The sequence below is a fragment of the Papaver somniferum genome, chromosome 3 (assembly GCF_003573695.1).
Source record: "Papaver somniferum cultivar HN1 chromosome 3, ASM357369v1, whole genome shotgun sequence".
In the NCBI taxonomy this organism is placed as follows: Eukaryota; Viridiplantae; Streptophyta; class Magnoliopsida; order Ranunculales; family Papaveraceae; genus Papaver; species Papaver somniferum.
In genome coordinates this window covers 20372798-20399079 of record NC_039360.1, presented here as the reverse complement: position 1 = coordinate 20399079, position 26282 = coordinate 20372798, and the positions used below count along the sequence as shown (strand labels likewise).

Below are 26282 nucleotides of genomic sequence, written 5' to 3'. Positions count from 1 at the left end.
ATGACGAACTCTAGTTTTTGGAGTAGTTTTATGTGTTACATTAGCTATTCCAAATATCAAAATCTTGCATAGTTAAAGTTTATTAATTAAAATTTATTTTGGAAGATGACTTGCAATACCTGATCTTCATGGTTATATGCATTGCTTATTTTCTGAGATTTGTTTTATGCGATCATTATTGGTGGTTGGAACATATATCTCATATATTTTCTCATAGGTTCAGCTCTTTCACTCTTGCAAAAGAGGAGTAAACTATTTTGAGAACTACAGCTTTAATCTTCATGGTTACACTGTTTGTGAATAAACTACTACATGATTTCGTAAGATGTTCTTTAGGGATCGACTTATCTCCTTGATTGTGTCAGCACCAGGGAATAAGTGGTGAACTTTAATCTCTACGCTCGTACATGGATAGAGAAGTTATAATTCTTATGTTGAGTCATATCGCACTAGTTTTTCTCTTGTTCATAGCTGGCGTAGATAATAGTTTGTATTGATGATTTTACTCATAAAAACATTGTATCTTAGTGCCTCTAACAATAAGATTGCTATTTTTAACTTCTTTGCTCGTCACTCGCGATAAGAGAAAAAGAATATTGTCTACAAATTTAATTTGTTCGTAACTAGTTTATTAAATTTAAAGTCCAAGAAAATCCTTCTCTTGTGACTAGAGTAAGGTTGCTTCATTCTTTCAGTAATGACATAAGCGGGGGCAAGTTCTTTTTGAACATGTGTTTAATGGTAATATCTTTGTGGGAAGTGTGGATATGGAACTGTAAGAGATGCTTGTGCCTTATGTCTCCTTGACACAAAACGAGATTTCTTGGTTGAAATCGTCTAAACTAAAGGGTGGTTTGTGTTTTCTTGACTTGAAACTCTTTTGAATTAATTCATGATAATCCATATTTTTAAACTTTGCTAATTTTGTTGATAAAAAGGGGGGGAACTATTAAGTAGTATCTTAATTACTACATACATATGGCGCTTTACGAAGCATCATGTAAGAATGAGTGAATTATTATCTATGGGTTTTACCTATTTTGCAAAAGTAACATGTATTGACAAAGGATGAGAACATGTCACCATAGTATTGCTTCAAAATTGTGATGGAATTGAATTTTGAGGAAGGTAATAATACTATGTTTCTGTATAAAAACTAATGAGTAAAGTGTATTTACCTCATTCTATAAAAGATCTAACGAATAATCTTATAAGTTGTTATTGCTACGGATCTTCAACAAAAATGCTGAATGAACACATGCAAAACATTAGAAGAACTTGAAGTATGAAGAATTCAATATGTGTGTTGAAGAACCAAGGAAATCAAGCATAGTGGATTGAGCTGAAAATTTTATTTATTGTATCCATATGTATTGAATAGTTTTGTAACTAAAATTGGCAAAGGGAGAGATTGCTAGAGCATTGCTCGGTTGAACCTACAAGTTTTGCTATCTTAAGCTTATTGTCAATATTAGGTGACCAAAACTATATATGGATTTCTAGTCTGCTAAGTAAAGTTTCGGATAGGTTAGAATTATAGTTGAGTATCAAAGATCACACTTGAAAATTGAAGATCGACAAAGAAATTTTGGAGAACTTATGTATAGTATCAGGTATGTGAAGACTGAACCATTATATTTTACTCGATATACCATCATTCTATCTACTGAGACTATATGGTATGACTTATAGTAGATTAACAAAAAAGATGTTTCGAGTCAAGCTTGTCTTGTAAAAAATCTCGAAATATGATTTAGCGATTGGATGTTCAAAGGTCCTTAGCAATATTAGTTATATGAATTAATTTGTGGATCAATTGAAAATTGTCCATGCAAATGATAAAATCACTTGGGAATGTTTCAATCATCAAAAGAGAGACATATGAACTTACTAAATTTCTACTCAGTAGGTTGGCGATCTTAGTTTGCAAACCGTAGAAATCTGAGATTCAGAAATATAGGAAGGTTGGGTAACCAGTTGTAAACCATAAGTTCAGCCGGGAACAGTTTATGAACCTGGTTGGCGAACCATGATGATTAACTGAATTTTTAGGTTGGATTAATTGGATAGCAGTTGGCGAACTCATTTCACGAGTTGTGGTCAACCGATTTCCGGAGTCTAGTAGGGTTGGCGAACCCGGTTCACGAACCTTTGCACCCCGACTCGTGAACAAGCCTTGCGGTTCATGAACCGTTGTACTAACTACCCTGACAATGTTTAGTAGATGCTCAAAGACTTATTGTTTTAATATTTCAGCATTGCTAGAAATCTTTTAAACACTTTTAAGACTTCATTAATTTATTAAAACACTTAGGTTTTTGAATCATGATTAATTTCGTAGGTGTTTAAATGAACATCAAGTAGATTTTTTAGTTCTTTGGCTAACTTGCCAAATCGAACAGTAAATATGCACAGTTACTGAACTCGGTCTAACTGAACCTATGTGTATAGTCTTCTATTATAGTTTGAAGATCTATTGTGTTTGCTTGATTCTCAATTTATCTTAGATTGAATCCTAAGCTAACCCTGGTCTTTGAAAAACTAGTAAATAGAGAATCTCTATCAACTAGGAAAATCAATCACTGACACTTTTTGTCCTAATTAATTATAGAGTCGCCTCCATTGACCTTTAGATCTACGACTAAAAATACTTCGTTGGGGATTCGTGAAGCTAGGTACGACTATCTTTAGCTTGATAGTTCGTGGATCCTGATCTTGCTTTTCTGTTATCGATATTTTCGTAATCTCTTTCAGGAAAGGTAGATAGTAATCATAAAGTTTCTTCGTCTTTGACTTTGTGATTCCTCAAGATAGATATCTAAATACCTATCTTAGTTGATCTTTCGATGATTGCTCTTGAGAGGTGGTTAAGAATATATGTTGTTCTTCGGGAGTCATAAGTTTCATATTTGTGAGTTTTGCTAGCTTGTTATTGCCAACAGATTTCCACACCTTGATCTTTGATCTAAATGGAAATTAAATAGGGTTATCTGTTAGTGACAAATTGGTGTCAAAAGTCATCATTTCGGCTGAAGCAACTCGTAGGCTGTAAAGGATGCTAGCCAAGGGAATCAAGTGCGTAGAACCCTGTGAGGTTCAAGAGACGTAAGGAGTGACATTGTAACTGAATCGCTTGAAGAGTGGAAACGGTCTCAACCACATTCCTTTCCGAAGTACGATAGCAGGATAGTGTATGTAGCGTCTTAATACAATATGGTGTTCAATCTGGACGAAGTCCCGAAATTTTTCTGCTAGTGTGGTTTCCTCATTAACAAAATTTTCGGTGTCTTTTGTTTTTCCTTTTTCGCATTATATTGTTTATCTTTATAATTGGATTTACTTAGGTTCATACTTATTCAATCTACGTAGATAAGTCCTCTTAATTATACTCGATTACGAGACTAGTTTCTACTATAACTCGTATCTTGAAAGATAGATAACAAGTTTAACAAATTGGAATAATTCCGATTAAATTATTTGGATATGACTAGAATGATTTTGGATATTGATTTTTGAGATCGTCTAAGTACTCTGCTTAACAATCAGGTTCATGGACCTTGTGTCTATATATATACTAATTGAGTAGAGGTTGAGATATTAACCTTATACATATTGTCAAGGATCATTAAGTTGGTGTTCTTGCAATTGTGTTAAGTTTTGTCTATACAGGTTGTCGAACGAAAAAGTTTGGTGTATTTGGTATCCCCTGCGTTTTCAAAAAATCTTCCTAAGTTGAAGTTGTAAAAATATCCTAAACACATATATAGAGAGGGGGTAGTTGGTTGAAGATGCATATGCGGACTATGCACAAGTAAGCTCTATGGCTTAGCCGAAAGAGTATAAATGATGCTTATGTGTTATTTATAGCTACGTAGCTTTGCCAGTGGAGCATATTATGCATGGGAATTACTGTGCCATGTCACTGACTAAAGTATGCATCACCTTGATGCATTTTTACGGAACAACCTATAAGGACTAGGCATTGCTTGGCCATATCCTCGCAAAACGAGTTGGCTTAAGTTGCTTATCCCTTCGATGATGAAATAGGGTCAGTAGTTAATCCCATTGGAGTAGGGAAGGGTACGTAGGTAACCGTAATGAGTTGCAGCACCATCGGTTCAGTACATTGTCGCTCATATCATCTAATTGCGAGAAGTGATTGAGGCATATTGGCCTCTCATATCGTCTGTCTCGCTGATGCGATGCAAGAGATGATTGTGGCCACATTTGATGTGGTAAGTTTCGTACCATTACTGGGATGCTCATATTTCATATCAAGGTGTTCAATGTGGGCATGCACCAATGACGCATTAGATTAAGCTAATTGGTAAGCGAAGTAAGATAATATCCAACAGGCTCAAAATGGCCTATACGCAAGTTCAAGGAATGCCTTATGCATGGACGGTGTCTGGAATCCAATGATGCATGCAAGAGGCATTGGTCTTAGCTTTCAAGGCTTTATACCTTTGTTCCGTGGTAGGTTGGAACGGTGTAGAATTATGCATAATGCTTGTTAAGCATGCTTGCAAAGAAAAATGAATGTGCATCTGCCTAGCACGAAGAGAAGCTTTAAGTCCCGGTTACTAGCATCAGAATGACGCATCGGGGAGTTATGTCCTGCACGCGCTGGCACATTCAGGTATAATTTTCCGGTTTGTCACACATATGTTTCTTAAATAGCTTTGTATCCGCCGCTTAATTTAATTAAAGCAATTAGTAACTTACTTTAAAAAAATAATATATCCTTTTTAAAACATGTAAAATATATATATTATAAAATTCCATATTATGTAATTTCAATTTCAGTATTTTCAGTATTACAAAATCCTACACCTTCAGCCTCCAACCAAATAACTGATCTTGACACAACATTTGTTCTTTTCGACATTGGTCTGTACACTAAATAAAAAAGTTCACAATGTACATTGTGCTAATGTTGTCAAAACTTTGAATACATACCATTTTATTCCCCCGACATGCCATTACTTACAAAGAATCATGACATATTTTAGCCCATACCTTTCTCTTGACTTGTCGAGTAGTTAGTATGAATGCGGGTTCAGTAGTAGATCCCAAACTTCTATTGCAATATCACCTGAAAAGACGCGAGTACATTTAGTCACCATTCTGCTTTATCTCGGCTTTATCATCACCACTCTCAGGAAATCTTTCCAATGCCCCTTCCAAATCATTTTCAAATGAATGTACAACAACAACTAAAGATCCACCTTTCTTAATTTTCATTTTTTGAAAGTCACATCGATCAGAAAAATAAAAACAAGACAAAATAAGTATTTATTGTGATACAATGCCCAAATGGTAAAGCCTTACCAGGTTTGCACTCTTATGGGATAATTTGATCTCGCTTCTTGGCAATGACATCTACTAATTGTATGTCCGTAGCCGCTTTCTAATCTATATTTTAAAACTGTGGGAAGAATACAATAAAACTCATCTCAAAATATGTGTAAATTCTTGAAAACCCATCGCAAGCTTGTTCTCTTTAATTTCTAACCTTAGGATTACATTATACTAAAAATTCACCTAGTCTGAAGCGGATATAAAAAAACTGGAAAGTCCAATGGTGTATCTTGGTAATTATTACGGAACCAACCAAGATACATTAACACCAGAGATGTAAATATCAACAAATCATCATGCTACTGGTCTTCTAGTAGTTTGAGTTAGACGAACCTGCAACACGTACACAATGTTCAATATGCATCTGACAACCAATATGAATCATGGCCAAGGACTCTATCAGTAGAAGTATCAACATCTTTACAATCTTAGATTATTCACTTATTTATATGAAAAAACGCATTGGAATTTAGCTAAAAAAAGCCATGAATCTGAGTACGTGGATATTATGTTTAATTAGTGTATTTTTGTAGAACCGATGAATACTGTACTAGGTTCAATTAATTAGTTTCTCTATACTAGAAGACAATCTGTCTAGGATCAATTAATTGATTCAGATATGAGTCGACAGCCATCATATTAATTCTGGATATTATTTTGGGGAAATTTTCAGACACCAAAGACATCTTTCGAACGACTTTTCGATATATTTTTCTAGGAATTCATCTAATGAACGTACATTACTAGATTCAATGAATTAGTCGCTTTATATTAGCAAGCAATCTGTATATGAGCGTTTAATTTATTCAGATATGAGTTAACAATCATCATATTTGTTATGAATATTGTTCTTTTGGGAAAGTTCACACACCATAGATGAATTCTGAATTCAAAAGAAATGGTGAATCTTTCAGTTTAATCGTAAAATATATGGAATATTGAAAGTTCTACTTCTGCTCCCGAATATTACAGTCATATATTATTAAATTTGATGGTGTTACAGAACTGCAACTCACCTCTCCTGCAAAAGGCGAAAACATGAATTTATTATGATTTTGATATCGATCAGAGATACATAATTTCCGATGTGATGCGATTTTTACGAACATGACCTTCGTCAAAAATCCACTATTAAGATATTATAAAAATATTCATTTTTTTAATAAATAGGGATTTGATATTATCAAAATATCCTTTTATAAAAAAATGGGTCCCACTAGACTATAAAAGTGTTTTTTTATATAAAACGGATCCCATTAGGTTAGTTTAGGCATTTTCTCACTATAAAAAATCAGTTTTCCGGTCCACGCCCCAGTGTAAGAAATTAGTTTTCCGATCCACGCAAAATTTGAAAATCTCATTGGAGTAACACTAAGAGAAAGAGAAAAAAGAAAATCTCATTGGAGTAACACTAAGAGAAAGAGAAAAAATAAGAAGAAAATGAATTTCTCTTAGCTTATTATTATTATCGCCAGTATGATGAGTAAGGATATACTGGTAATTGGACATTTAAGGACCATAATAAATCTAATTTCTGACTGGATCCTGCAACAACTATATATTTGGGATCAGGACCAAATGGGAGTTGATTTAAAATACTAAAATGAAAAAGAATTCTCCTTACAGATCCAAAGAGAGAGTGAAGGAATATATATGACCAGATACACGCACTCTCCTTACACACTTACACAGACTCACACAATACACATGACAGAGTGTAAACAAAGTGTAAGGGAAACTAAATACTATTAATGACCAAATGAGAAATCTCTCTATAAAGTACTGAGTGAACTCTCTCGGTCTCTTACTTTCCTTCTTCACCAAACCCCAATTTCCAGAGATGAAGAATTCTGGGGAGAAAACTGGAAATGGAAATAAGAAGATTGTCGAAAAGCGAAGACCGTCTACTGCTGGTAGACGCAATAATAAAAAATGGATGCCGGAAGAGGAAGAAGCTGTGTTAGATGGTGTTGAGAAGTTTAGAAAGGGTCAATGGATATTTAAATGCGTCCGAACTTGATCTGGAGCCCGTCATCAGGTTTTAGGTGGGGAAGATATCTTATTTTCATGCCTAGATTGATTAGTTCCCTCCTAAAAATCATTAAAATAAAATGACTTAGATACATAAGATCCAAAAATAAAAATAAAAATTCATATGTTGCATACAGTCAGAAGACTCATAACCATTTATGTTTTAATGGGGGTTTACTCAAAAAATATTTTCAGTGATTTCTAAAGACTTTAACGGATTTACAAAGATTGTGTTATTGGTTTTATATGTTTAAAATCTCTTTCAATGTTTAATTTACTGGTTGTAGATTGTATATATTTTGCATACTTACCTATTTTCAAGACTTTGAGTGACTTTTATGTATATATTTACCTTGATTAAAGTCTTGTAAAATATGTAAAATTTTGGAAGACTTCCAAAAAATTTAAAAATATTTTGTATTCACTTTCATAAATATACAATCATGAAAACATATGATAAATGTATATAAATTACTCCATGAAATGATTGCTAATAATATTTTTTTGTATTAAAAGTCTCTTTCAAACATTTTTTATTTATTTGAATTATTATGTGTAAATATATATTTTCACTTTTATTTTTTATTGTATTTTATTAAACTAAAGGAGGATGTTATATATACAATAATAATTTATTTATTTAATTAGTATATATTAGTATAATAATAAGCTATGATGGAGAAAACAAAATGTATTGAACCGATTGGATAAGAAAAAAGATCATCAATAAATGTTGTAAAGAAAATCAAACAATGAAAAACTGATCAAAGAAGTCATTAGATTAAGGAACAAAAAGATGATGAAATTTTCAAGAGAAAACAAGATCTAAAAAACACATAAATAAGAATTTGACAGCCAATGATTTTGATGAAATTAAAATAAAATAAAAAAACATCGCTACAAAATTGAAATTAAAATCGATAATAAGATATATCAAGAAATTCTTAGGGTTTACCTTGATATCTACTTCTAATATTTTCTCTAACATATCGGAGTAAAGTAGCAGGATTTCCTCCCAGTTACCATCACCACTTTTGTCCACACCCTTAAGAACATCATCTTCTTCTTTCTTCGACCACTTCTCATTCTTACGTTTACCAGAGGCTGAAGTTTCTCTTTTAATCTTAGCGGCTTTCTTCTTATACGCTCTCTTTTTCTTAACTTCTCCATATTTATCTCGGCGTTTTTCATTTCTGGAATTGGGGTTACCAGAAGAAAGTTAGAGTTTACTGTATTTATACTAAGGGAGATACGCCAAATTAATTGTTGGATACCTGAGTCCGAGCCCAGCCCAGCCCAAAACCTTCCCAACTTTTTATTTTCCGGTTTTTTCTAGTTATATGCTCACTTTTTGGGCCGAAAATCTAAGAAAAACTCCAGTAGAAAAAGGCAAAACAACATATTATCTATGCTACGTGGACGGGCAAACCATTTTTGGAATTGGAAAAAGGGTTTATCGAGGCTGATGGAAAGTTGCTCAAATGTCAAACTTTTAGCACGAAAAAAACGTTTAGTTTATCAAACTCCATAAATTCAAGTGGTATGATGGCTGGCATGCTCCCTCCCACTACAGAGGTAGGGTTCAAACCCCGTAATTTTCAGAAAGAACTCCTTATAAGGAGTTAAGGATGTAGCACAAGACCATCCTTCCAAACCATCAAAAAAAACAACAACAACAACTTCATTTAACATCTGTACTCACAACATATTCACTTTTCTCTAAATATTTTCACCACCAAAAATCCTTTTACTTCTCTAACTTTTTCAAAACTACCACCATATCTCAATCTCAAGATATTATTCGAAGACGAAATGGAAAATAACCTAGGACTAAACACAGTCAACCTATACCAACCACACAAGACGGGTCAGATAAAGAGAACAATCTCAATCTACTTTCTGGTCAAGAACTATCCACAACTCAAGGTCATCTGACGACAAAAGCAGAGCGAAATAGTGCTTTTCGAAAACCAATAAGTGGTTGGTACAAGTTATCAAAGTTTACGGAAAGGAACCTCATTGTGCTAGATTTATTGTTGATATATTTCCTTGGATTGATCTGTACTATATTAATGCGAAGAAACATTCGAACTAATTGTTGTTTACATTGATGGTAGTATACTACACACACGTTTCTTTTCAAGACTTCCAAATATAGGTATATCAATTATTTTTAGTTTTCATGCAATTAATATGAAAATTATATGAAATTAATAGTTTTAATGTTTTTAGATGATTTAACACCACTAGATTGTATTTCTTACTTGGGATACCTTCTGGTGTGGGAGATGCTTCCATTTTGTCAAGAAAGTTGGTGGTAGAAGACAAATATAAAAATGAATATCCTTTGAACTTTGTTGACACGGGACACGAGAACTTAAGAAGCAGTGAAATTCCTAATTCTCGTTTAAATGCATTTGTATTCAACCAATTGCATGAGAATAACGATTCTAAAAAGTCAACATATGACCAAAAACATACAAGACATTTATTTTATGGTTACTTGGTTCATGTTTTTTTCCCAACTCAAGAATTCGTACTCATATATGATGACTAGAGGCGTTGCGAGATATAGAAAAGTTTGTCACTTATGATTGTGGAACCCTTATAATAGCCAAGTTGCACATTTATCTCGATATCGCATACTTGGGTTCTCAAGCATCAAGGGTTTATGTGAGCCTCCTTGGATACATATGGCAATATATTCTTTTGGCTGTGTACTAGTTAAACAAAACTTTAGCAAGTTAAGCTAATTGTATGTTGTTTACTTCAGCTTTGTTGGTATACATATTCCAATGTTCATTTACCAAGACTTTATGACTACACCAAAAAAGAATCCCAATTATCATAAAGTATGAAGGCGGTAAATGGCATTCAAAGCAAAACAAGTCAGATTGAGGTAATACGTATATATGGAGATACCAACTCACTCTTAGAAACAAAGTTATTTGGATGTGATACGAAGATTTTGAGAAGTTTAGCGGCATTAATGCTCAAAGGATCATTGATTTTTCACTTCAGTACTCTACTATCTTGTCGGAGATCTTGGTGTTTATTATTTTGGGGAAAGACAGTGCTAGATAATTTGTTTTCATCTTCTGATATCTTTTGGACTTTGCTGTTTTTTTCCTTGTCTTTCTTATCGCCATTTGGATAAACTTCTTTTTTTCTTTTGATACGCGAAAGTCGGACCCATGCCTCCTATCCAAACCCAATCAGTTGGATTGACCCCACTACCAAACCAAACATCGCTAAACCCACTATACAACTAATCTATTACAATCCTTTACGGCGATGGAAATGGGATACCACTGGCTATGCTAGTGGACCCTATTTGGATAACTTTGTTTGCCTTCTTTGGGTGAAGAAAAGGAAAAACAACAAAAGAAGTCGTCCATTATTTATAGCCTTCCTCTAAGAACCGGACCCGGAACGTCCAGAACCCGTTTGGCTTAAAATCGGTAAAATCAGAAGGAATGAAAAATTAGATTGACGCCCCAAACGCTCCAACCCAACAACAGAAAGAGGAGGAAAAAAGAGGAGGAATCGAGAAATCCAACAACCCTAATAATCCCGCAGAGAAAAAAAATCATGGATCTTCCATCTCTCACAGAAGCTCAACAGCAACAAATTCAACAATTACATCAACAATTTCAAGAACATCAAATTCAGCGGCAGAAACAACAACAAGAATCAGCAGCAGCATATTCATATTCATCTTACGATCCTTCTTCCCAGCATCATTTTCAATCCTACAATCAATCAATCCAACAATCTTACGATCAATCATATCATCACCCATCATACTCACATTACCCACAACCCCAGCAACAACACCACCCCCACCACCAACACCACCACCACCACCACCAACAACAACAACAACAGCACTACCCTTCTTACTACCACCATGATAATTCAAATGCTTACCATCATCATCCCCAATCATATTCTCGGACAGACAATACTCCTCCTATCCACCCACCAGGAGTTTCCTATGAAGCAGCAGCAGTGGCTAGTCAAAATGTGTATTATCATCCTCACACTCAACCACTTGATAACCACCCATCAACATCTTCTGCTTATCCAGGTTTGAACCCTGCTGCAGCTGCTGCTGTTGAGGCGTTATCAGAATTGACACACTTTGCTGGTAATATGGATGCAGCTGAGAGAGCAATGGCTGCTGGAGTGCAAGACATACATTGGAATCCTAACAATGAACTAGGAGGAGGAGGAGGAGGAGGAGGAGGAGGAATGTACAATCAAATGCCAATGCCTCTTCAGCATGCTCCCTATCCGGTTCATTTTGGGGTATGTGGTTTTGTCTTTTGACTGTTACTAGTTTTCTTTACAGATGAATGTTAAGATCATTTTATTGCCTGTATTTAATCAAACTATGCATATTTCTGAAATTGGATTGTTCTATTGTGGTTTAATCATTCTTAGACTTGTTGTTACCTCTAGGTACATACCGTTTTTTTCTTCTTTCAAGTTGGCACCTAGTTATGGATTTCGCTTGCCTAGTGACTTATGCTGCTTAGATGGTTAATAGGGAAATTTTTTGAGAATCCACTTGCCTAGTGACTTATGCTGCTTACTGCTTAGATCCTTAATAGGAAAACTTTTCGAGGATCCGCTTGCCTAGTCACTTATGCTGCTTAGATTTTTAATAGGGAAACTTTTTGAGGATTCGCTTGCCTAGTGACTTCTGCTGCTTAGATGGTTAATAGGGAAACTTTTTGAGGTTCGCTTGCCTAGTGACTTATGCTGCTTAGATGGTTTATAGGGAAACTTTTCGAGGGTTCGCTTGCCTAGTGATTTGTGCTGCTTAGATGGTTAATAGGGAAACTTTTCGAGGATTTGCTTGCCTAGTGACTTATGCTGCTTATATTGTTAATAGGGAAATTTTTCGAGGTTTGGATATATGAGTAAATGAATCTTTTCATATACATTTACGTTCCTTTAGAGGGTTTCCTAGTTTTTGTTGTTATAAAGTATTGATTTCTGAAAACTATGTTGTTCTGATTTTGGTGCATTTTCTTAAAAAAAACTGGTCTGCAAGTGGTTAGTTCTTGAGATGCTGAACTAATTGTTTATATTGATGCATGCACCAGTTAGGGTTAAGCAGATGTGGTTATGATGTACAAACTTCATATGTGGGTTTTCAGTATTTAGGATTGTAAATTGTGAATTTCCGTGTGGTTTCTTGCATTGCAATGGTGTATCCTTGTTTGTAACCATAGACGGATAAAGATTTAGTATTTCTGGTGCGTAATCTGTATAATATATTGACCCCTTTGTTTCTACATCTATGAACATAGGTATGTCATATTTCTGCATGCATCAACATTGTTGGTGTCCATGGGTGGAACTTTCTACCAGGGGAAAGGGTGCTAGTCGTTATATGTCTATATACAATGTGGCAGCTGATCAGCCTCTAGTGTCAAATACTGTAGTATTAGTAGCTTTATATCTTACCTAAGCGCACTACATGGGCAAGTTGGTACACCTGTTTTTGATGATCACTTCTGAGTTAAATGAGATCCTCATTTTTGACGTTTTTGTTGGATATTCTACCTGAACCAGTATTCTTACTTCTTGGATATTGCAACCTCGAATTTGCTTGAACATTAGGATCGTCAGAAAATCAGATGTGTGGACCTTGTTCTTGAATAATTCTCAAATCCTTAACTTCGTATGCTGCTGATTATTTTCCTAAATCACACCCTACAACCAAATTTTTTTCTGCCGTTTGCATTATTGATTATGTATTGAGGAGCTAGGTGCTGGTATCCAGCAAACCTTTAGCGGTGGTAGTTATAAAAGTGCATTAAGCCATGTTTCTGCTTCTACTTCCCTGACTTCTATGTTTAAGACCACACACATTGAACAAATCTCAGTGGGGTTGAACTGATTGGCTGCAAATTTTTTGGACCAAGCTGGGAGTTTATAAGGGTGCATTTGTGTCAGATTTATTGCAGTGTTAAGATAACAAGGAAAACTGCACGTCCAGACTAGACACATGTTCCAATCAGGCTAGCATTAGTCATTCCATTTTCTGACAAAAAAGTCTCCATTTGCAAGATTGTTGGATGTTGACGTTGTGATTCAGTCAGTTGAAAATACTGTTCAAGTTCGACATGTAAGGAATTTTTGCATAATGTCAGGGAATGAGTGATCCTGTCTTGGAGAACTAGAATTTTGAGCAATGGCCTAATATCCTGAAATTTTTATTCCATATTTTTCTTATTAAATGATGATCATCAAGAATTACCCCTGACCTTATGGAGCAAGAAATACGTTACTAGAAATGCTAAATTTCATCATTTTCCACTAGGAAAGTTGATTGTGGGGCCCAAGTTTTGACTACCATCATTGGCTTCATCATCACCATTCCCTTGTTGGAGTTGGATTCTTGGAATGGGTATGCATCTCTCTCTCTCTCATCTATATTTTTCTCTCTAGGTACCACAATTGCCAAAATGGTTATCACCTTGGGATTTGTCAGAGTTTACTTTCTGACTAATTCCAGTGTATGTTGTATTAGGCCCTAGACGAGCCTAAAGCGCCCAGAAAAAAATTTAAAAAATAAATTTGCTCTCACTTTGGCGCCTTGGGCGTTCTATTGTCTAGGCGCCCCTTGCACGACTCGTGCACCTAGGCGCCTTTTACAACATAGGTTGTTATTCATGCCTGCAATGGCTGCAAATCAACACACCTTTGGTTAATTAGTTGTCTTTTGCCAAATGGCTTAGTTCATGAGTCTTAGTCATGTTATGAAATTGAAGAAACAAATTGTTGTGTTGCTTTGCAGAATAAATTTTTTGACATGATTAATTGTTTTTGATCAGTAACATCTGATTGATGTTCCGTGATTATGTTATCTTTATCTAAATGAGATGAGATGTTTAATTACGTATTTTGCTATGCTGTTTCAATATACATTTACATGTGCCCTGCAATATTTTTTGATTCCAATTGCGCCTGAGGCAATTAAATCCAGCGGCAGATGTGTGTTTACGTAACTTAGTTCCATTATTAAACTTTTATGTACTTCTTTTAAGACACTATAATTGAAAATTCAGCTTTCAACTCATCACTTTAGCCTTAAAGCAAGATTACGAGTTTTACCTTATGGGCTTATGCAGGAGCTTGGTATAATACAAAAGATCACGTTATACAACTTCACTTAAAACAATAACTATGAAATTACAAAACATTTAGTCCTGTGTAGATACGAATCAAAATTAGATTTCGGACTAGGACTTTCACTTCTCATGCTTAATTTATGCAAGTGGCTAGAATAGGATCCGTGTCATGCTTATCATGTGGCCTCCAAACTTACCATAACGAGTTGAAGAGACTCCTCATCTAGAAGGGTTTATGCCACCTTTTGGTATCTTTAATCTATTTTAAACTTAATGTAGCAATAACGAAGATCAGGCTTAAGTACATGTTTAGGAACCTCAACCATCCTAAACATGTACTTAATGTAGAAATAAACACATGTTTCTATACCTTAAATATAGCCAAATGTCAGTCACCTGTGTTTATTTCCATAGTGTTTGCCTCTGAATGAAAAAGCTTTAATTGCATGATGAAGCAATGCTGATTTCCTTGTACCATAAGTTGGTTCCTCCTCTGTCTCTTCGAAGACAGTCATTCTTATCTTACCAATGAATTTCCTGTGGTGTTTTAACTTTTTAATCTCTGTTGTTTGAAATTAGCTTATTCATAATAATCAAACTAATGTTGTGTTGCAATAGTTCATAGTTCAGGTTTTGATATTTCTTGATTTGAAGTCTTGTTGTTGTTTCATGCCATTGTAAGTGGTTTTATCTGAAATTTGGGCAGACATAATTTTTATTAACTTGTTTGTACATTTCGTGAATCATACATCAGCATGCATGTGTGGAACAAGTGTGGTTTTCTTGGTCATTATTATATCTTATATACATAACTGACTGTCAAGGAGTTCACATGGGGCTCTCATATACGATTTCAAACTTTTTACTCAACATCCCATGTCATCTTTCCCTTTCCTCAAAATTAGTTTGAAACCTTTCTTCAATCTAAGACAGATACGGTACTCTTGTCTCACAGACCCATTAAAAGACCTTGCAGGCTGGGAGATCTTCGTATAACAGAGGTGGGGTTAAAAGAGGTGCAAGGACATTCAGAGGCAGCAGCCGAGCGAATTTGGGGAACAGACACTCAAGGCCAGATGGGCCAGTACCTTATTTTCACGGAAGGGGACGTGGTGGTCGTCGCCGTTTCCCATCACAGTGTGATTCATTATCAGCGTTCCCAGAAGCTTCGGCTCAGAAATCAGATGAAGCATCCACACATGTCAAGACAGGTGCGGATGAGCTACCACAAGCCACTCCAGCATCAGCGTCGTCTACAGCAGCAACTACTACAACATCAGTACAAGCAACCCGATCAACTAAACGGCCTCCAGGGATTACGTGGTGTGAGATTTGTAGATTGGATTGCACCACTCCAGATAACCTCCATCAGCACAAAAAGGGGAAGAAACATAATAAAAAACTGCTAAGGTTTGAGGAGGTGCAGAATTCCCGAAACCATACGTCAAACCCAACTTCCTCCCACGATTTGCCCAGGATACAAAGTGAGAAGATAACCACAGGAGGTCAAGAAGCTACAGCACAACTCGAGAATATTCATCCGAATGAAAGCGTCAACCAACCGGATCTAAAATCTTTGGCAACTGAAACTACTACTCCTGATGACCACGCAATGGATTCTGAGCAACAGAATAAAGTGCAGGAGCTGGCTGAGGTCCCAGAGGTGGATAAAGATGAAGGAACCACCGAAGGGCAGAAAGTGGATCAGTTTGACACGAGGAAACGTGGTCCCAAGAGGAATCTGAGAGATGGTCGGGGTGGTAAGCGTACAAGGATGGCCGAGAATAAGATAAGCAGGGTGATAAAGCCTCCCAAACAGGTTTTACCTTTTAGTTGTGATTTGTGCAATGTGAAATGTGATACACAGGCTGTTTTGAAGTTTCATTTGGTTGGTAAAAAGCACCTGTCAAAGGTGAGGCGCTTCCAAGGTCACCAAGCTGTATATGGGCCAGTTGGGCTTCAAGCGCTTTACCCTCCTAACCCTAATACCCAGCCTGTCTTCGTCCCTCAAGAGCATCAACAACAACAACAACAAGCCCATGTTAACATATCTCAGCAGCCGATTGTGGCTAACGGCATGCCTCTAGATGGTCAAGCAGTTGCAGAAATGCAGCAAGGACTCTAGGTTGTTACAAGCTGATGGAATGATGCAAGTATTTTGAATGGTTTTTGGATTATAATTCCTTTTTGGTGTAGGTAATCTGTATTCAAGATGTCAGATAGCTAAAAAAAAATTGTTAACAAAAATAAATCACGTAATAGAGATACGGAAAAGGGAGACAGTTATAGTATTTGTTCCTTTACATCATTTTTAGTGTCATGATATCCTTTTAGCAAGTAAATGCAGTCTTAAGCAGAAGAAAAGTAAAAAATGGAGAACAACAAGGAAAGAATTTGTGGTAGCTGGTTTACATAGATGGGCTGCCTACGCGTAGATATGCACAAATACAAATAATTGATTGATCTGTTTATGAAATGGATCTTTTTTTTCTACTCGATCAACAAAACAGATCTGATTGATGAATATCATCTTGAATCTGAAAATGCGTATGCACTTTCTTTGTCTACATCACTATGTATATCTGGTCGTGTGCGTTTTTAATACAACTTGTTAAATCCAGAAAGCTGCGGAGATTCACCCAGTCTTGGTAAGAAGGCTTCTCTCTCAAGAGATACCTGCAAGCACGTAACTACTTTCACCAGTGATCCCCACAAGAATGGTGCACAGCAGAAGGCGTATGCAAAAACAAAGAGTGCTCTTGCAACCCCATTGGTGTACCAAGGGAATGCCATCACCAGTAGGGAACAGAAAATTCCTAGCCAAGGTGTTAAAACATGAACTGCTGGAAGAAGGAAAGTATTGATAGCAACTGATGCAAGTGATGAAGAGCCGAGCAGGTAGAGTGACCAGCCAAGTAGTGGATGAACTGTCCGAGGGATGAGGAACACAGGAAGTATGTAGGCCACTAAGATGGACCACATTGCTATAAACTTGAGCCCTGTTTGTAAGAATGTGAGATTTTTGTGTGGGCGGTAGCAAAGCTTGGACAAGTTGGGTCGTGCAAGCCGAGCAGCTGCCATCACTCCTAGGTACATTAAAGCCTGGATCACGACTACTGGTATCTCAGCACCATACCTGTTTCAAATCATCCATCACCACATTAAGAAAAATAAAACCAAGCAGATAAAAACTATACAGGAGAGTGAAATGCGGAGCAACAAAATTTTAGACCGAAATAATAGTGAATATACCATTTACAGAAAGAACAACATTAACAGCACTAGATATGCTTTAGAATTGGAAATTGTCAGTAGAGAAAGCTTAAAAGTTCAAATTTACCCAAGTGTTTCTCGGCGTGCCTCGTGCCATGAGAAGCCTAATGGAAGGACAGGCCATGACCACCAATACCAGGGTTTCATCCATGGGGCGCTCGGGAAGGTGATAACACTGTTAGGCCCACAAGGAATTCGCCATGCGAGTTTCAGATCTGAATAACAAAGAGGAAGACATGAAAATCAATTTTCAGAGTTTGGATTCTTACGGAACAGTGAATAAGCAGGAATGAACTTACAAATTGATCGGAGTGTTTAGTTTACTTACAGAAGTAAGAAGCATCCATCTGATAACCTAAAGGAAGCCTGTAATGACCATCTAGTTTGGTTCCATTCAGAGGTGGATGGAACATTGGCTCGTCAAGTAAGTTTGAGAAATATCCAGTGAGAAAACCCTGGTCAGCACCGTCAGGATTGTCTCTCCCGATCTCTATTTCATGAAGCATGTTCTTAAACACCTCCGCCGATGGCTTTTAATATCAAGAACAAGCAAAGTTAGAACTATACTTTTCTATTACTAAACATTATGTTAACAGAACAACAAGAAAATCATATGAATGGGTAAGTTTTTGAGGCATAACAAACAACAGCAGTACTGCAGCAGCGTAATATAAATCATACGAGAGTTCAGTATGGACTATTCATTTGTCTTCACTAATGACTGGAATTACCCCATCAAAGCTTCTAAAAATACTGAATTAAGTGGAAAAAACTAGGGACCTGAGGGGTCATTTATATGCTCCTAAGCACATACAATAACTGCCCCGTCATGATCTCTGTTTCCTAGAGCGTCCTACAGCCTTTGTTACTTCAGAGATTTAATGTTAGTGTTGGGCCATGCCAACCAGCATAGGGAGCAGTTTGAGAATAACTCTGGTATTATTGAAAGTATTCGCTTTATATTTAATCATCAGAATTTTAAAAATAAAAAGGATATGCAGAAGGTGGAGTAAAATAGATAAAGCTGGATGGATATAGCCAGGCATGCTTTTTAAGGAAAACAAGTGGTTCTTAAAAGGTTAACATTTTAAAATCTAAACATTCAGCACCGACATGATGTTGAAAAAGCAATGTGAACAACTAATCAATTCTATGAACGATTGATGGTATTGAAATTAGTTATAGTAGGAGTAGAAATACATACCTGCAGGACAAAAAGGCCGGTATGGAAGATACAAGGGTTAATGAAGACAGCACAGAATTGACCACATTGGAATAACTCGTCCGTCTTCTGTATAAACATATTGTCTGAATCAAGCATAACAACCCTTTCATACTCCACTAGACTCCACGCGTAAAGCTTGTTCAATGTCAGCTTAAACCTGTTGTCAAAATTTTGTTGCTTTTGATATGGATTCTCTACATTTTTAACTATCACCACCTTCGCCCCATCTTCCTGCTCCCTGTAATAATCAACATTAAACACTTTGATTAGTTTATTAGTTAATTAGGATAAGTCGTATGTTTTCTTAATAATATAGTACTCAAAGACACGTTATACCACAATAATCAAGAAATGGAGTTATGTCATCATCTTGATAATGGAAAAAAAACAATTGCGGTGGATGGTATCGGGTAATGGTATTCACAATCAAACAAAACAAACAACATTAGCTGGATTTGAGCAAAGAAAAAAAATAGAACAACAACAACTATGGGGTTATGGGTTTATTGTCTTTTTTCTCTAATAAGCACCTACATGTTTTTCTACAACTATGGAGGGAGGTGTCTTTTAGTACTCTTTTCTTAATTTCCTGGAATTGTTGTTGGTGGGTTTTTACAAAGATAAGATGACTTTCCAAAAACCAAAGAACATTGATGATAACCCATTAACCCATGAATCAACCAGGTTTTAGAGAAAAACAAATCAAAATCAATTAAACTAATTGATGAAAAGTAAACAAAGTGATGACCAGATCAGAGAGAGCAAAGACAGATAATACCAACACACAGACTTGACTAGACCACCAGACAAGACCAAGACCAAATACAACAACCAACCAACTGAGTAATGACACCTTTGCTTTTCTCTATTTCTATTGCAATTTTCTTCCTCATGTGGCTCCCCACCACCATTGTTGACCCAAGAATAACTGGAAGTGTTCTTTCTTCATTCATGTCAAGGAGCATATGTTAATCACCTAACTAGACAGATGGAAAGAAATTGTGATTGATGATGGATTTTCTATGCAAAAGTCCCTAAATCTGTTGAATGCTTGGATTCAATGATTCAAATAAAAGTGAAATGGGGGTTGTGTGTTTTGGTTAATTTGAATCCCCCTTTTGATTAGTAAAGTTAGTAGTAGGGTAACAAAAACCAAAAGGTAAAGTAGAATTAGAGAGACAGGGGGAGAGTACTTACATAGCTTGAATCCATTTGACAGGAACATCAGGAGAAGCAAGGACAACAAGATCTGCTTCAACTTTCAATTTAGTTAAAGATTTAAGCATGACACGAGTTGCAACATAAAACTCATAATCTCTTGGTGTTCCCATATACATCATTGCCACATATGCATTCTTATGCTTAGTCCTGTAAGCAGTAGCAGACGAAGATAATGAAGCCAACGAAGAAGAAGATGACTCCATTACTCCTCCATCAGCAACAGCTGCAGTTGTTGATAATAATACTACTAATAATGTCAGAGTCAACGAAACTAATAAGCCAATCTTCATCTTCTTCATCACAAAACCACCTAATTTCATCTTCATCATCTCCGTGTTAGATCATCAATCTTTTTATACAAGAACTAACAATAACAAGAAGCCAGATAACTTAGGCGGCGTTTTCTAGCTTCTTCTCCGCTCCTCCTTGATTATAACAAAAAAAAAGAAGAAATTCTTCAGCCGGCGGAGGACGGAGGAGGAGGAGGAGGACTCCTTTTAGAGAAAGAGATGGATGCTTTTTTTTTCTTCTTCTTTTTTCTAGAGATGGAATCGGAATCGAAGGGAATGAAAAATGGAATCAATAATACAAAGAAAAAAACAGCTGAGTTGAGAGATTATTAGCTGCTGCTGCTTGTGTTTTGTTAACGTTTAATAATGTATTAATTGATAGACTGGATCAAGCAGGAGATAATAAATAAAGAAAAACTTATTAAATTTTTTTAATTAATGGAGATTTTTATAGTGGACAGAGAGAGTGATGAGGACCCACCCACAGGTCAAGCCGCTAGCGACGGGACCGCGTCCTTCCCAGGACACCAAATGAGAAGAAGAAAACATACCAAAAGCCAAGTGGACTCGGTTACTACTTGCTGGCTGGGCAATGGGAACTGGGAAGGAGAAGAAGGTTCAGCAGCCGCCAAGGCACAAGCCAAACGAACAGCCTCTTTCTTTCCTCCTCTTCTTGGTGAAATATAGGTTTTAGAAACGGGAGATGTCTCACTAGCAGTTTTTTTCCTTTCAAAAAATCGGATGGGTAGATAGATTATGGACTCCATTTCTAGGTGCACCTCACCGTAATTGTCTAATAAATCGACCCCGCGGTTTCTTTTCTTCTTTTTTTCTAACTCTGATCTATCGGAATTTGAATCCGAATCATTACGTCTGATTTAAAATTGTTAAATTATAACAAAATTATAAGTTTTTTTTCTTTTGAATCCAATCAGATGTGTATCAAACGAGACAGGTATAAAATACTGCGAGACTCAAATAATTTCGGAGTCAGATATACCGTATACGGGTCGAATCAAATCTCGAGTCAGACATCATACACATGAAAATATAAACGATCTAGCATCTGATTCTGACTGACTTTATTGCCGAGTCAGATCCAAATAAACAAGATGAAAGCTTCTCTCCTAAGCAGGTTTAGTTTATATATCATTTTATTTGACAACGTATCTCATTGAAGTTCCACCTACTAACCATACGGGGAGGAGTTTGTTTGTTAAAATTGCACTGACTTGAACGAGGGTGATTTCTCTATCATCTTTACTTTAAACCATCCCGTGTAACTACAAAAAACCATTATCTAACCGGAAAACTGGATAAAAGACATGAATCTGACCAAAATCTCTACAAATTTTGCAAATCTTGTTCTTTTCTCTGGGAAACCCATGCATTAACCCGACTTCCATTTCTCTTATTTATTCTTTATTTTTGTTCTGCTAATGATTATGTCTGTTATTAAGCTAATGAAATAGAATTGGACCTTGTTACTTTAGATCAGGAAGATTTCAAAATTCCTTAACACGATCGATACTAAGACACAGATACAGTGGTTATATCAAGTTACCAAGACACCATATTTAGCAATTCAAATTCGTTATTTGACGCTTAAAATACCTTGTTTAATTTAAGACACTAGCTAGACTCTATTAAAGATATCAAGACTCATCTTTTACCGAAGACACAATCATTTACCACTCCGAAAAATTCTATATAAAGCTTGTTTAAGTTCTCCTTAGGATCTTTATTTTATTTTGGAATTTATGTAATCCAACCTAAAGTGGTTTTTGCATCAGTCAATTAACAGTTTATTATAAGACTATCCTTTTGCTTGTTGTATGACTCGTTTGCTGTCATTTCAGGATGATATAATAGCTGCAGACTCGTGATTAAAGAGTTTGTTTTCTTGGTGGTACTAAAGATCAACATAAGACCTTCATCAATATCATTTCTAAAGTCCATGATATAAGGATAAATTTCTCAAAATAAGATTTTTATGTTTGATACAACATAGGTACCCCTGAAATAAGCTCGGTGATGATTGTTGGAACATGAGTATTTTAAGTTGGAACTGCCGTGATTTCGAAAAATCATAGGCAGTTCGAGAACTCCAAAAACTAATTAAAATGAAGTCCACTGATGTTATTTTTTATCTGTGAAATTATGTGTAATACTGACTCTACCACAAGAAATTTTGGTCCCTATGATACCATAATTCCTTTGTTCTTCACTCCAGGGATGAAGGGAGGCCCGTGCTTAACTTGAAATGATAGTTTTGATTTAAATGTCATGTTAGCCAGCAAAACACTTGTTGTTCCTGAAATTCGATTAAGGCTAACACTAAAGTGCAATATCTACTTTGTGTATGGGGAACCTAATAAATTTTTAGAGATAATAGCTAGGAAAGTTTCATGGCTTGGAGTTATGGTTCCACATTGGTGATTGGTGACCTAAACTGCATACTCACATCAAGAAAAATAAGAGACATGTTGCTAACAAAGACACTAAAAAGTTAGAATAACTCATGGAAGAATGAAAGTTGAAAGACATGCCATTATCTTGTCCATCCTTCACATAGACTAATATCTTAGTTTTGGAGAAAATTGATTGTGTCGTGGTTAATGATGTGTGGGAAACTACCTTCCCACACATCATACCCTCTACTTTCCTCGAATTATCTCATACCATTTCATGTCAATATGGAAAAAGGATCCTTCATGCAAAACTGTCATTGAGCAGGTCTGGTTCATTCATGTTAGAGGTTCCAAATCCTTACTACTGAAGCAAAGATTAAATGATGTTAAGGAGAAATTGAGAAAGTTGAATAAATAATCTTTCGTGAACCTAAACCCCTCTTTACTTGAAACAAAAAACAAGATTAAAAGTATCCAAACTCTCTCACTTGGGGATACTTTTTTTTTATTGAACTTAATTAAGGATAAAATAACCTACTTATATTCTTCGGAAGAAATTATATAAAAAGAAAAATCTAGATAGTTATGGCTCAATGAAAGTGATATATACATGCCATTCTTTCACAAACCTACAATGTTTCGAAGAAAGAGAAATCACATCTCTTAGATCAAATCTAGAGATGAAACCTGTTTAAATACCATAGATGTTATAGGGGAAGAATTTATATCCTATTTCCAGCAACTCTATGGTACCTCTAACTCTAATACCAAGATCCAGTTGTTGATACCGTAAAAGTTAAGGTAAATGACCGTAATGATACGCTTTTGGCTCCTATTTGATGAAATAAAGGCGGATGCTTTTCAAGTGAGAGCTAAAAAAGCACATGGGATGATGGGTTTACATGTCTCTTATACTAGACTTATTGGGATATAATCGTAGAGAGTGTTATTCTAATGGCAAAGCAATTTTTTGTGGCCGGACATCTATTAACCTAATTCAACCATACTAATATCGCTATAGTCTTGGAAACTCCTATGACAAAATTTGTGGATCAATTTAAAGTTATTAGATTACAAGATAATCTTTAAGACTTTGGAGAATAAGATAAAGTATTTGATGGATAAAGTGATATCCCGAATCAAAGTGCTTTCATTCGAAAGAGACAAATGATAATGTAGTCCTATCCCATGAACTCATCCATTACATAAAAAGTACCAAGGTAGATTGGGATGTGATGCCATTAAGCTGGACATGTCGAAGGCCTATGATATAATGAAATGTTCCTCTTTAACCAATGTTGATTCCATCATAATTGGGTAAACCTTATTTTGAGCTCTCTAAAATGTGTCTCGTATTCCATTCTCCTTAATGCCAGTCTTTTGGGTCACTTTCAGCCTGAAAGAGGCCTAAGGCAAGGGGACTCCATGTCCCCATATCTTTATTTATTTTCGGAGCAGAGGATTTTTCAACATACATAAAACACTTGGAAGAGTATCAACTAGTTAATGGTCTTAGATGTGTAAAAATAGCTCATGTCATCAGCATCTCCTTTTTTCTGATAATAGTCTCCTATTTACCTAAGACATCATCCCTAATTTTCATCCTATTAAAGAATGTTTGCATAAGTATTGCAAAGCAAGTTGCCAAGAAATATTATTTTTTTCAAGTCTGGATTATTCTTTAGTGGGAAGGTATATCTGAAACATAAGATAGTTCTTAATAAGGTTTTGGACATATCTAATCTAAGTTAGGGGATAATTTATTTGGGCGCCCTAATTACAATCCCCAAACCTAAAACCCAGACTCATATCTATCTTTTTAAATTATATGGAACAACGGATTAATAGTTGGATGACTCGGTTGTTTGCTCAAGCATGACGATCTACTTTTGATTCTAATGCAGGATTATGGAAGGTATTGTGGAAACAAAAGATTCATGTAAGAGTACGAATCTTTATTAGGAAGTCGTGAAAGGTGCCTTACCTGTGAAACAAATCCTACATAATCGTATCCATATCTTGGAGTATGTCTGTCCTATATGCTACTGGAATCAGAATCAATTATGTACTCTCTGGTTAACTTCAAAACCCTCTCAAGAGTCTAGTTTCTGATAGATATTCAAACCTAACGGTTTTTGATCATACCTTTCAACAATGTATTAGATTATGGCTCGAACTTTGGCCATTCAATGACTCTTCTGGAAGAAATGAGAATTTCCCATTAATTGCTTTCCACTTATGGTCGATATGGACCAATCCAAATCAGATTGTCCATGGTTATAGATTCGAAGAACCAATGGCTATTATGGCTAGAGAAAAGTCGATATTACTAACTGTCAGTAAAGCTTCTCTAATTGATCGTATTGCTGCAACCACTGGGAAACAATATGACTCTTTATGGGAGACCCCACCAGAAGGATAAAAATAGCTAAAATTTAATATTAATGGGGATTGGAACCCAAACTCACAGATAGGGGGAAAATGAGTAATTATAAGAGATTCTAAGAATTTATTTATTCATACCGAATCAACTAACTTGACTGGTTTATCTGCAGATGAAGCAAAAGTGCATGCAATTGGGACGTGCTGAAACTAGCTTGGGAAAGGAAAGATGACAAGATCCTGATAGAAAGTGATGTTGCTGAAATTATTACTCAAATTGATAGAAAATATTTTTTGGAGACCAAAGAACAAAACACCTCTTCCAAGAAATCAAAAACCTAATACTTAAATTCAAGTTATTGTCTTTTAGTTTTGGTAATCGAATGGCTAATAATGTGGATCATGGACTTATTCAACTGGCTAAGACTAATGCCGGCCATATGATGTTAGAGCAATGCTCGGTCGAACTCGCAAGTGTTTCTATCTCAAGCTTATTTGTCAAGTTTAGTTGATCAACACTATATACTTGATTTCTAGTTCACCTATAGCTATGTCTCGGATTAGGATATAATGTGTAGTTGAGCTTTAAGACTTCACGGCGTTCACCAATTGAAGAAGAAGATCTACTAAGGAGCTTGGAGGAACTTCATCAACAAAAGGTATGTGGAGACTCTAACTTATCTATCACTCAGAAGTCTATTCTTTTCTATCTTCTAATGAGACAAAGTCGTATAGCTATATAGAATTTTACATTATACACATTTGATATTTCGAGCCGAGTTTATCTCTCTTATCTATTTCTCGAAATATATGTTGAAAGATTTTTGTGTTAGCTATGTTCATCGTATTCTTTATGAGTTTAGTTGGAAACAATCTATTTGTTGGAAATTAAATATTAAGTCAGAAGATGATCATGTGAAAATTACCTTGAACATCTTAT

General features: G+C 35.7%; 2 protein-coding genes across 3 annotated transcripts; one reads left to right on the top strand and one right to left on the bottom strand.

The window, feature by feature from the left end:
• The first annotated feature begins 10894 nt into the window (after positions 1 to 10894).
• LOC113355471 (probable serine/threonine-protein kinase DDB_G0272282) lies at positions 10895 to 16714 on the top strand. Of its 2 annotated transcripts, none has more exons than XM_026598339.1 (2): positions 10895 to 11703; positions 15517 to 16714. In XM_026598339.1, exons 1-2 carry the CDS (start codon positions 10984 to 10986, stop codon positions 16663 to 16665), a joined length of 1869 nt encoding a protein of 622 aa, XP_026454124.1. In that variant the 5' UTR covers positions 10895 to 10983; the 3' UTR covers positions 16666 to 16714. The 2 variants fall into 2 exon arrangements, with proteins under 2 accessions (XP_026454124.1, XP_026454123.1); XM_026598338.1 differs by having other exon boundaries at positions 15508 to 16714.
• Positions 16715 to 16914: 200 nt separating this feature from the next.
• LOC113355472 (putative glucuronosyltransferase PGSIP8) lies at positions 16915 to 20944 on the bottom strand. Its single transcript, XM_026598340.1, has 5 exons — positions 20236 to 20944; positions 19018 to 19276; positions 18142 to 18343; positions 17881 to 18028; positions 16915 to 17676 (listed from the first exon to the last, which is right to left on the bottom strand). The coding sequence occupies exons 1-5, from the start codon at positions 20586 to 20588 to the stop codon at positions 17139 to 17141; spliced, it is 1500 nt and encodes a 499-aa protein (XP_026454125.1). The 5' UTR covers positions 20589 to 20944; the 3' UTR covers positions 16915 to 17138.
• Positions 20945 to 26282: the final 5338 nt, after the last annotated feature.